General features: G+C 43.0%; 1 protein-coding gene across 5 annotated transcripts in view; it reads right to left on the reverse strand.

The window, feature by feature from the left end:
* Positions 1-12,405, reverse strand: part of trioa (trio Rho guanine nucleotide exchange factor a) — a 73,140-nt gene that overhangs the window by 37,170 nt on the left and 23,565 nt on the right. For all 5 annotated transcript variants that reach the window (XM_067611450.1, XM_067611449.1, XM_067611448.1 and 2 more), the window contains exons 3-5: positions 6,167-6,241; positions 3,197-3,311; positions 1,158-1,350 (exon numbers count right to left, since the gene is read on the reverse strand). In XM_067611450.1, the coding sequence (XP_067467551.1) occupies positions 1,158-1,350; positions 3,197-3,311; positions 6,167-6,241 (383 nt within the window). The remainder of the gene's footprint in view (positions 1-1,157; positions 1,351-3,196; positions 3,312-6,166; positions 6,242-12,405) is intronic.

Raw genomic sequence — 12,405 nt, forward strand, 5'->3', positions numbered from 1 at the left:
CAATTTCCAAACCAGTGCAACGCCGCCAGAGTGTGAGGCCGAAGGGGGAAAAAAAAGTGCACTCGCAGTATCAGAAACATAGCGTACAGCAATCCCAGCAAATAAAAACACAAGACACTCCACCCATTTTATAGTATGAGCGATGAGGATTTTCCAAAGCCGTGTTTCAGTGTTATGAGCAAGAGGCTGATCATTACATAGTAAGGAAGGTTCTTCAATGACAAATCAAACAGGAGGGCGGGATGTTGTCATGTAGTCCTCAGTAGAGGGCATTTACTTAACGGGTTTCATATCAGAGGAAGACATCTCTACTGATGCCAACATCAAAAGCAAAAAAAAAAAATCTGCACTGGTTAACCCATGCAGCGTTGTAGAGCAAAATTTTTGGTATGTATGTATAACTATGAAATGCTCAGAACATAAAAATAAAGTCTGTTCCTGTGAATATATCATTAAATTAGCTGTGAAAATGCGCTCTAACGCTTGACTGATGGCATAACAAACACACTCGTCCTTGTGATCCGCTGTGCGCTGGTTTTGGGTGGAATGTGATGAAACTTTTCCTCAGGAAGACAACTGGCTGGTGATGTGCGCATCCAGAGCGGCGGGGAGAGGAAAATAATGAAATGTGCCGACAGTGAGCGGCTCAGCGGGGCCTAAGGCCGTCATTATCACACCTCAGCTGACAGCAAATTAAGGGGAAATATGGATGACTGTTTTACTACTTTTACAAATATAAAATTGGATTTTCCTTTTTATGCATCTGGCTGCTATTAAAATTCATTACAGCATGTTGAAATGTATTATAGCCTAGTCTCTCCTTTAATGAGCTGAATATTCTTACAAAATAACTGAAACTGTGACATTCTGACTGCAACACTTCCCATAATTATCTTCTGGTTCAAACCTAAAATACATTTTTTTTAATCTATTACATGCTACCGTGATACATGAATAAACATTCTGAAAATCTTAAACAAAACATACTCTGGCATTATATTTGAACAGTTTAACAGGTTAAAACCATGTTTGCAACTTTTCAGGTGAAATTAGGCAGCCAGAGAGCAGAGATGGCATTAAAATAATCCATTACATCAAAGTGCACACTAGAGAATCTGTTTTGATAAAAAAGGAGGAGGAGGTTCTCCTTATCTTACCTCGAACTCGAACTTGGAGCTGCCGAAGTTGGTCCTCTGCTTCTGCCAGAAGTTGTCTGGTTTGATGATGAGAGCGACGTGGATACAGGATGGGAAAGACTCCTGCAGGATCTTCAGCAGAGGCTTGATGCTGTCCCACTTGGAGCCGCGCATATCAACGATGACAGTGAAGCCATGTTTACACACCTCCTCGCTGGGATGGAGGGAGGTCGGCGGGAGTGGGAGGAATTAAAGAGAAGAGAGGGAGGGAGGGAGGGAGGGGAGGAGGATGTGAGGGAGGGAAAGAGGGAAGGAGGGAGGGGCAGTGAGAGATTGGAGAGAGCATAATCCAGAGAGAGAGGAGACAGATGACAGGCGTGGGAAAGGATGAGAGGGATGGAGAGGAAAAGAGAACAGAGAGAAGAGGGAGATTGAGATGGAAAAGGGAAAAGAGAAGGGAAGGGAAGAAAAAAAAGAAAAGAAGGGAGAGTAAAAACAAACAGTGAGATGACGCATTTTCTATACTGTGAGAAGCCTACGCAGCAAACACATATCCCACCCACCCAGCCACCCACGTACGCACGCACTCCCACACACACACCACACACACCACAAACACACACACACCACAAACACACACATACAAACACACACACACACACACACACACACACACACACACACACACACACACACCACAAACACACACATACACACACACACACACACACACACAAACTGTATCATCTCCCTGTGGTGCGCTGTTCTGTTCTGGCCGACATTATTATCACATAATCTCACACATGCATGCACGCACTGACAAACTACAGCAACACATCTGAAACTAAAATCTGCCATAATTATGTAAGATCTTACAAAACATTATTACTTGTCCTCATGAAGTGAGGAGTTCAACTATTTCTGTTTGGCATCATTTTAAGTTCCCACCAAAAACTACTTATTTTATTCAGCAATCCTGGATGCTTCTTCTTTTTTTTTTCCAATCATTTTATGCCTTTACTAAACGTCCCTCTGTACCTCTTTTCATTATTAACTGCCGTGACAGATATTATTTCAATATTCCTCTACCCAAACCTCTCCCTCTCTCTCTCTTTAACATCCTGTCAGTAGATAGCCAGTGTGCAGATGTTGCCTTTCCTAAAATAGAACACCTTTGGTCACCAAAAACCACACAGAGATATTTTGAAGATATGCAAAACATGACACGATGGTAGTGTGAATATGAACGCCTAAAGGACAGAAAAAAGTAAAAAAAAAGAGGGAGATTTGCACTGAATTCACTCGTATTTTCAACCCTTACATAGATAATGTGGTGATAAATGGAGAGTAGACGGAGAGAGGAGGGGATGGATTAAGACGGATGGAGGGAGGAGACGAGCGCCGGATTAAAGAGAAAAGAGAAGTAAACACAGAGCTGGAGAGGAGAGATGCTTTACCTGCGAGGTGAGAAGCTACTCGTCCACAGCAACTACTGCTGCTGCTGCACTGCCTCAGCTACTGCGACACTTTGTTTTGCTTTCTCACACACACACACAGACACGCACACACTTACTTGCTCGCTCGCTCGCTCACACACCTCCTCACACATGCGCTCTCCCTCTCTCTGTCAGTTTTAATCCTCCTCCCCTCCTCCTCCTCCTCCTCCTTTCTCTCTCTACTGCTTTCTCTCTGTTGATCCCTCACTTGTTTTCTGTTATACATCCCTCTCTCAGCTCAGGCTTTCCCTCTCTGTCTCAGCATCTCACTATGTCTCTACAACTGATTTTTGGCAGCAAAAAAGCTGCGGCAAGCTAACTGGTCTTGAATTATTTCTCTCTCTCTCTCTCTCCTCTCTCTCTGTTCCTCTCTCATCCCTCACATGCTCATCTCAGCCCTCTCACGTGTTACACAGCCTCATCAGCTTGCTCTGGGTGTTCGCCTCGCTTTGAGGTATTGCTTCTCCTTCTCCTTGAGAAAAAAAAAAAAGAAATCTACAACGCACACACATACTGTACTCACACGCGCAGACATCAAAGACCAAAATGTAATGAATGTGTAACCTGGGGATGCCGGCGAGGTAGGCGATCAGTCTCCTTAGGTCGTCCGTTCGTATTCTGTCATGGTTGCTGCGTGATGGAAACGTTAACACTGGACCGCCACGTCTGTCTCTGCCACCTGAGGCCACACACACACACACACACACAGTTAGTGACATCAGAGTAAGAACATGACAGAAAATGTAGGTGTCTAATAAAAAAGAAATACTTAAAAACACTGTATTTGCTTTTGTGGTTCACTAATAACCTGTAGTGTTATTAGTGACATCTGTGCTTTTCCCTCTATAATAAGACAAAATGTCTCCTGTGAAGACGGCCTAGTAGCAGAGTGTTACATGTGTGTCACTAAATCAGCAAAAAGTCTGACAAGACTACAACAGGCATGATAGTAACAAGTTAGTTAATCCAGCAGATGAGAAATAGGCTCTTCAAATGTGAGATGCTGAGCCTGCTTAATTAAAACGCCTTTGGCAACAGATTTACAATTGATTTCAAATACTATTTAATCTGCTAGATACATAAAATTAATAGCAACCATTCTAATTTATAATATCTAATTTACAAGGCAGACACTGGCAAACCATAACACAGACAAATGTAGAAAACTCCTACAATAACAGAAGGAAATGCTACCCTATTAAAGCTGGAGTGTGGGACTTTTGTCTCCCCTCTCTGGCAGTGAGAGTAATTACAAAAACACTGTTGACACGTGCTTACATCGTAGGCTACTCTGTCGCTACCGTTGCTGCTGTATAACGGTGGATAAATTGTTTTGTCCGTCACACAACCCCCGAGAAATGACTCATTTCACTATCAGAATATGAACCATTCAGTCTGATAACATTTGGGAAGTCTAGAAGAGCCGCACGATTCAATTATTTTATCCCCGTTCAAGTTAGCTGGAAGTTAGCCGCTCGGCCAGCGGAAGTCTCTAGTGCGCAAGCTCTGCCCATAGAGTATTCGCAGTATACGTTCATCCAGCCAGCGCGGGAATGTCACACCAGACACCAGATTAAAAAGCGGTATTCTGTGAAATACAGAGAGATTTACCTGGCAGTGATAGGCTTCATCAACACGTTTGGCAAGGGCTTGAATGTAAAGGACGTTCATTTATATGTAAAAGTTCCACACTGCAGGTTTTAAATCCAAGAATGTACATTAAGAGCTTAACTGTATGCTGTGTCCTCCTAAATGTTATTGTTCGAACAAATGATGTGTCAGATGGTCATCTGCCTACAACAGGCTTTCAGTGTGGATCCAGCCTGATTTAAATTTTTCAAGTGTGGCACATACTGGCAGCCTGCTGGTGAAGAAGCATGCCACATAATAAATGGATAAAATGCCCCACCTACTGGTAGCACTAGAGGAAAAGCTTGGGGATCACTAAAGTCAGTAGGATTCATCCTCTCTAGGGACCATGCATCTCATTCAAATGTTCAGGGAAACTCATGCAATAGCTGTCTCAACCAAAATGGTGGAGAGACCAACCAAGTGCAGGGTTTCTGTATGTTATATAGTGACCTATACAGTGTGTAATTTTGCATATATGACATTTTGTATGTTTACAGTATTTCTGCCTTCAAGAGCCTTCTAGTCTGAATCTTTCGAATATTATTCTGTCAGTGTAATTAGTAGTTAGGTAACATTTACTGTTTACGTAGTCATGAGGCTGCCTGAATTACGAATTTCTGGAACTACAATAATATTTTTCTTCTAGTTCCTGACTGGTTGCAGAAGCAGAGAGCTGCTCCACTCACGTGGGAACTTGTAAACACAGGCTGACTGCTCTCAGCCCACAAATTAGTGAGTTCAGTTGGGTTGCTGCGCGCCTGTAGGCTCGGCCCGGCTGCTCCGAGGAGAGAATCAAACGCTCACGTGGCAAACAGGCAAACATGAGTGAGGGCGAACATGGCCCATTTATTAAGAGGACGGATTCGGGATAATAGGCTTAGCTCATTTACCCTCCTTTTCACCAGCGGTCCCTCCTCTACCTCCCTCCCTCCTTCAATTCAAAGCCAATTACTCCGCCAGCGTCTACTATGGGATGCGGTTGCTGACCGTAAGTCATCTCCATGGCAACGCCGCCCTGTCTCTCCTGCTCTCAGTTTCTGTGTGTTTGTCTGAGTCATCGTCCTCATCATTGCGTTTCTGCCTGTGACCTTCGCTGCACACACAAGGAGACCAAAGTGGAGCGTGCACACGCACGCACACGCTCACGCTCACGCTCACCAATTAACACACATTTCACTTTGCTGCTCCAGTCGGCGCTGCTTAGATCTGCTGCATGAAGGTTTTTCCAATGGCATTTGCACACACATAGATACATGTGATGATAACACACACACACACTTTAACACACACACACACACGCATGCACGCACGCAGGAGCTGAATAATGTTTTTGTGTGTTGTACAAATAATCCTGCTGGATGTTCTTGGCATTCCATATCTGCAGCTCGGCCTCCTGTGAGTTTTCCCTGGCACGACTCGAGTGTGTGTGTGTGTGTGTTTGTGTGTGTGAGTGTCAGCATGTGTGTGTGTGTCAGACATGGCTGAACTTCCCTTGGAGGGGGCAAAGACACAGGCAGCTGTAGCTCTCTATTCTGTAGTCCTGCTGACACTGGCTACACAATGGATGTCTGTGTGTGTGTGTGTGTGTTGTGTGTAGTGTCTGCATACATGGATGTGTGTGATGAAGGGTCAAGGGCCAAGTGTCTGGGCCTCAGTCTGACCTTGTGAGTTTTTACAAGCAGAGTGCACGGCTTATTATTATGTCCACACTGTGTGAGTGCGTGTGAGTGAGACAAAGACGCTGCAGGAGAATGTGTATGGCTTAATACCGGGGAGCTGTGTGTGTGTGTGTGTGTGTGAGGACTCTCCTTCATGTTTCATTAGCTTTTTCTGCCATGATCAGACAGTCCAGGCTTGTAGACTTGAGAGACTAGACACGCACACACTCGCTCACACACCTACCTGACAAAAAGGCAACTTTTTCTTTGAGGATGGGAAGCACCTCCATTGCTCTCATCTCCTCATTTCTCCTGAAACCTGTAGAGATAGAGAAAAGGAAGCGAGAGTAAGACAATAAGGCTCAGATGGAGGAAGAATGAAACCTCTTTTATCTGCTTTTAATGTCATGTCTCTACTTGTTCTTTCCCCCTTGATAAGCTGTGAGTTTGTTTTTTTTTTCTTCCTCTTTCAGCGCAGATTATTTGGGACAGAGCAGATTTCGACCACTTGTAATCTGGAGATCTGAAGCTTTTAAATACAGGGGATTGAGTCCCATTTCAGATTGCTTGCATCATGGAGGAAAAAGTCAGTAAGATTCACTGACACACAGACACACACAAACCAAGAGGAAGCACAGAGGCTGTGGTTGGAGAAACAGTAGTGGTGAGACAAACTCAGGGGAAGTTCAGGGGAAACAAAGAGCTGTTGTAGCTCTTGCGGTAACAGAGGTGAAATGGGGTAAAACTACATAAGCCACTTCAGTTCCCATCAACTAGAGTTAAAGCGTAACACTGTTAAATACTGCAGATATTCACAAGATTCCAACATATGAAAAGTGGCTGGTAAATTTTCACATCTACCAGTTAGTGTTAAATGGAGGAGAAAAAAAAAGGACTAAACAAAAGGTGAACATTAAAAATTATTACCCCAATTATCCCAGAATTTTCTTTCAGCTTCATAAATCCTTGGCGTCGTCAACTGACTGCATGTTTTCAATTTAGAAACTGAGACTCAGCTTTCAGTATTTCCCTTCACCTTCTGTACAAACCGCAGTCAGGAGATTTTTCTAAATGTCGCTATTAGAGAAGGCCAACAAGTTGTCATCTGAGAAGAATGAATATAAATATAGTTACTTTACCCACTCTAACTGTTTGACTTCTCCTAAACTACTAATCGGTGACATTTTCCTATAAATAAATGTCTGCTAGCGCTTGTATCCGCTGATGAATCACATGAAAGTAGCTGAACCTCTAGTAGCTTCATGAAAGCTTGAACATTTTCTTAACTGATACTTTTTTTTTTCTTGGCAGAAATCCTCCGGCGCACAAGGACTGATGTGTTTTACATACCGGTTCGTCTGGAATAAATGGATAGTTAAGCATGAGAACTGATGCAAACTTCCCCACAGCAATAACCCTGAACAATAAACTGACACCCTATAAACGTCAAGCTGGATCTCACGGGCGCGACTGTGCCAAAGACCCCCCCCTCCTCCCCCCCGCTGTGCTGCTAATATTCTGCCAGAAGTGAATCAATTGCTGTCAGGAGATTCTCAATAAGTGAAAACCTGTTAAAGTAACACGCACGCACGCAGAAATACGCACACACGAGAGATTCCCTGACGTGATTAAACTCACATCTCAGCTTCGACACATGCAGGTGGACAGGATAGACCCAGATTTTGTCCTTGAGACAGAGCAGAGGTCTGGTTTGTGTGACTGATGACCCAGACAAGTCATATTACCCAAGTGTCTCTTTTGCTGTTGTTCTCTCTCTTTGACTTTTACGTCCCACTGACTTTCTCCTCTTTTTCACCCTCATCCTGCGTGTCTGAGCAAGATTCCTGCTTTGCTTTCTTTCACAAGTTATCTGAAACTTTAATTGGGTGCAATTCATAGCGTGTTTAACACAAATTATCCTAAAAGTGTCAGGATATATGATGTACATACGTACTACAGAAAAAAAAACAAAGAAGTGCCTTATAGTGTGGTGGTGAACTAGTAAGACGTGTTGTGACTGATACACACATACACACAGATTGTTGCCATTTATTACATAACAAGAATGACTGTAAAGGGAAGTAGTAATCTCTCAGTTGGCCTTTTACTATTGTTATGATGCAAACTTGCGCACACATCCCTCCCAGGCACTCGGAGTGAATTGTACTCTGTTCTCTTCTTTCAGCATGTCGTCGTATTTGTGACTGGATGCTAATGAGATGCTAATTCTTTCCGCCACCGGAGGAGATAGATCAGGAGTTGTCTCTATTTTTACTCTTCTTTCCTCCTCTCATTTGTCTACTGCCCTCCTTCAGGGTGCCACAAAAACAAATTAGTATGATCAACTACATTTCCCACTGCGCTCCTGTAGAGAGTGAGCTTGTAGTTATTTGTATGAGAGGAGGTTGGCGTGTGGGGGGGGGGGGGGGGATGGGGGTGGCTCTTGCTCTGCCTCTATATCTAGGAACCACACATGGACCGGGGTCTACTCTCTATGGGGTAACAAGTCGGGCTGCAACTAATGATTAGTTTCATTATTGATGAGTGATTTAGTGATAAATTGTCGAAAAAAGGTGAAAAAAGCCTATCACAACTTTCCAGAGCCCAAAATAACACCTTCAAATGTCTTGTTTTGCCTGACAAACGATTCAAATTGGGCAAGTAGTGATATAAAAGAGAAATTCAATCACATTATCACATTTGAGAAGCAGCAACCATTAGATGTTTGGCAGTTTTGCTTGGCAACCAAATACTATAAACTAATAAGTCAAATCTGTGGTTGTGTTTGGTAGAAATAAAAAGCTGCAGATTGTGGATCTTTTGGTCTGAACCCCTGATATACAGGTTTTGCTGTTGCATCCTCATCTCATAACATGCAGCTGGAACCATGTTTTCTTTCTTTACTGTGCATAACTACTGCATGAGAACTGACATGGAAAAATGTGTCAATAGGAACAAAAGTTAAAATAAAACAAACATTGTTAACAATTGTTACAAACACTTTGTGGCTTTGTTTGGTACCTAACAGATTTTTATGCTTCTATGAATCTAGAGCTGAAAAGGAATAGTCGCTCAGCAAGTATTTTGAAAACTGTAATTTTTCAAGCAAAAATGCTGAGCATTTGTGATGACATATGTGAGGATTTGCTCCTTTTATGTCTTATTTGACAGAAAACTGAATATTTTTGAGGCAATTTAATGCTTCACACTGCGTTTTAGGAAATTTTGCTTTTTTAGGTCAAATGATTCATCAATTAATCATGAAAATAACGAAAAATATAAGCAGATTAATCAATATTTAAAATAATCTTTAGTTGCTTCCCTACATGAATTTGTCCACCTCTAATGAGTAGAAGCTACAAAACATTTGCCTTTTAAAAACAACTTCATTTCTGTCATGTGGACCTCAAATACGGCCTTTACGTTACATGAAAGTTACAGCAGCTGCGTATCTCTAACTGCCGTTGCTGTGTGAAGCTAAATGTGCACTCTGAGGAGCATATTGAGGATGAATGGCAACACATGCACACAAATAGATAAGTCAGCATCTTTTCACCATGGGGTGATTCATCTAAAGAAACGACTATCTTTGATGTTGCCCACAAACTTGCTGTCTGATTGGCTGGCTGCCACCAAGCAGGATAATCAAAGGTCAATGTAAAACCTAATGTTGACAAGATGACGAGCAGAAAACCACTGTGTGTGTGTGCGTGTGTGTGTGTAGAGCGAGCACACACAGCGAGTGCTTTGTAGTGCTGAGTGAATGTGCTACTGTACAGTGATTTAACGGTTACTGGATTAAGGTCAGCCCAGACACACATCATCCTCTGTAAACCCCCAAAACACACAGATACACACACATTTTGAACCCACAAAACCTTTTCCTCCTTCTACCGGCTCTCCTCTTCCTCCTCTTTTGCAAACGTAACCACAGTCTGACTGGGTTTATGTACATGGTCATGTTTACCCTGAGAGAGAAATAGCTCTGTCTCCGTTTGTCTGTCACAATCCAATAATTTTCTGAAAGGTCAAAATCCTCGGATACTCTTGCACTATTACATATCATCAGTCTGTTGTGTTCGGGGCATTCCAGGAACTATCGTTTCCTTTCCAGTTAGTCTCTTAACAAGCTCTACAGAAGCACTTTTAGTTTGACATACGATAGACGGAAAAGCAACTTAACAGCATGTTTGAGCAGTCTGAGTTTTAAAGAATCGCTTGCTAGGATTACCAAGTATTACTTTATGATTACTGTTAATTGTCTAGCTCACTGAAAATCTTTCAATGACTATTACACTATGGCAATTGTATCTGGAAATATCTGAACATGATGACATATTTCCTATGTTTAGCCTGACGATGAATTGGGTGTTACAGCAGTGTTGAAGTATTTTTGGGGTGGATTTCCTCTCTTAGCAAACACAAAAGGTAAGTTTAAACACACAGACACATCACTTCCCTGTGCTCTGCAGTGCTGTGGGACTGGAGAAAGTGGCACAGCAGCTAAATATAGAGTGGCCTGGTCACACCCTCACACCCACACACACACACACACACACAACACAGACTGAAGAAGGAGGGTTTTCTGGGCAAACCGGACGAGGAAAACTATGAAAAATTTGTGGGATAATGAGACAAGTAATCCTGATGCAACTGGGATGAGAGAAGAAGAAGAAGAACAGAGAGAGAGAGAGAGAGAGAGAGGGGGAGGGGATGAAGGGGACAGTGGAGAGTGAGGGAGGGAAAGTAAGCAACAGAGGCCGAGGGGGAGCTGGTGGGAAATGACAGGTGAACAAAGTGAGGGAGAAGAAGACCAATTAGTCATCATCAAACACACACTCGTGTCTATCTTCTTCTCTCTTCTATTCCTCCTCCTTTCTATGTTCAGTATTGTCTGTCAAAGCTCAATGGCAGACAATACCCCCGCCCCTTCCCCCTCCCAACCCCTCCCACCCCAAAGACGCAACGTTGTACCTGTCAGCTGGATGAGGGCGGAGCCTGTCTGGGCATACCGCCACTTGTGACTGGTTGCCCAGCAAGCCATGCTTGATAATTCTTCCATAAATTGTAAAAATCCATAAATTGCTAGAGATCTGGCTTTGTTTGCTGATGGGGAAACGTAGTCCGCTGCCACCATCGGCTAATGATAGACTGACGGGATGATGTGCTGAAGGGATCCCAGTCCACTGTGGGCAGAGTCGCAGCAGCTGCGGCTAATCCTGGGATTCCTGAGGGGAGATATTCCAATCCAGCAGACAACCAAAACCGCCCATTTTGGGGTTGTCTACATGTCCATATGGAAAAGCTGGAGCAAACATTTCCAAGCAGTAGCAGAGCTATCAGTATGGACTTGTCATGAGCACAGTAGCAGTAGTGCGGATGCACGGTATTGGTGTGCACCTCATGTGGCATTAGGTGAGCTGCTAATCTGCCTGTCTTTTGGAAAGGCAGGTTCCTGAAGGTAATCCCTCAATGTGTAGGAGGGGCTGTAATTATAATATGCCTGCACTGCATTTATGCACCCTGAGAAGCTGCTTAGCATGAGGAGGGAGACTTGAGATGGACAGGGGAAACCCTTACAGTAGACGAGAGGCTGGGATATAAAATCAAACACACACCAGTCTGTCACTCCAGTGGAGCCACTAGACACTGGCTGTGCTGGGATTACACATCTGTATGTGTCTACATGTATGAATGTTAAGCAATTTACCCCCAAAACACATCATCATTTGTGTCTTGTGCACAAATATGTGACTTCATCTGAGCTATGAACCTGTTTAAGGTGCTACAATGGAAGCCCTGATCAGCTGTGGCTGCTTGTAATGTTTTAGGCCCATTATCTCAAGGTCACAACTTCATTAAGGCATTACCTTCTAGTCATTAAGACTTAATAATCTCATTATTAAGCGATAATAAATGACTGTTGTTCACTTTTCTTTTTTTAGGCCTGTTATTCTGAGAAAAAGATGTATTTGTAGTTCATTCTTAGTGAAAAACAACCAGATGCGGTGACTTCCTGGAGTGTCAGCTGGTTGCCTGGTCATGGTGATGACAAGTCTCCTGAAAAAAACTATTGTTTTAAACGGTCAAGAAGCCTGTTAAGTAAGAAGACTGTATTCACCAGTAAAGAAACCTTGCTGATGATAAACAATGTGATATCTGATATCTTAAGAAAACAGCATCATTGAATCCTCTGGCTTAAAATGAGGATCACCACAAAACTTTCAGTAAACAATGACGTGACCGAGTCATGATGCTGACTTGGTCATTGCTGGTCACGTTGTTGGTCTGTACTCGATACAGTTACATTCCCCACACAAAAACAAAAAGCGGGCTGTAACTTTCTGTTGTTGGGTTCATTCTGGGTGCTGTGACGCATGAAGTTGCTGGCGCACTAAATGAAAAGTAAATAACAAGTAGTCGATGATCACCCTCCTCAAGAGTGATGAAGTATACTGTGGGAAACACTGGGATATAAAATTT

This window comes from Thunnus thynnus, chromosome 15, assembly GCF_963924715.1.
Source record: "Thunnus thynnus chromosome 15, fThuThy2.1, whole genome shotgun sequence".
Taxonomy (NCBI): Eukaryota; Metazoa; Chordata; class Actinopteri; order Scombriformes; family Scombridae; genus Thunnus; species Thunnus thynnus.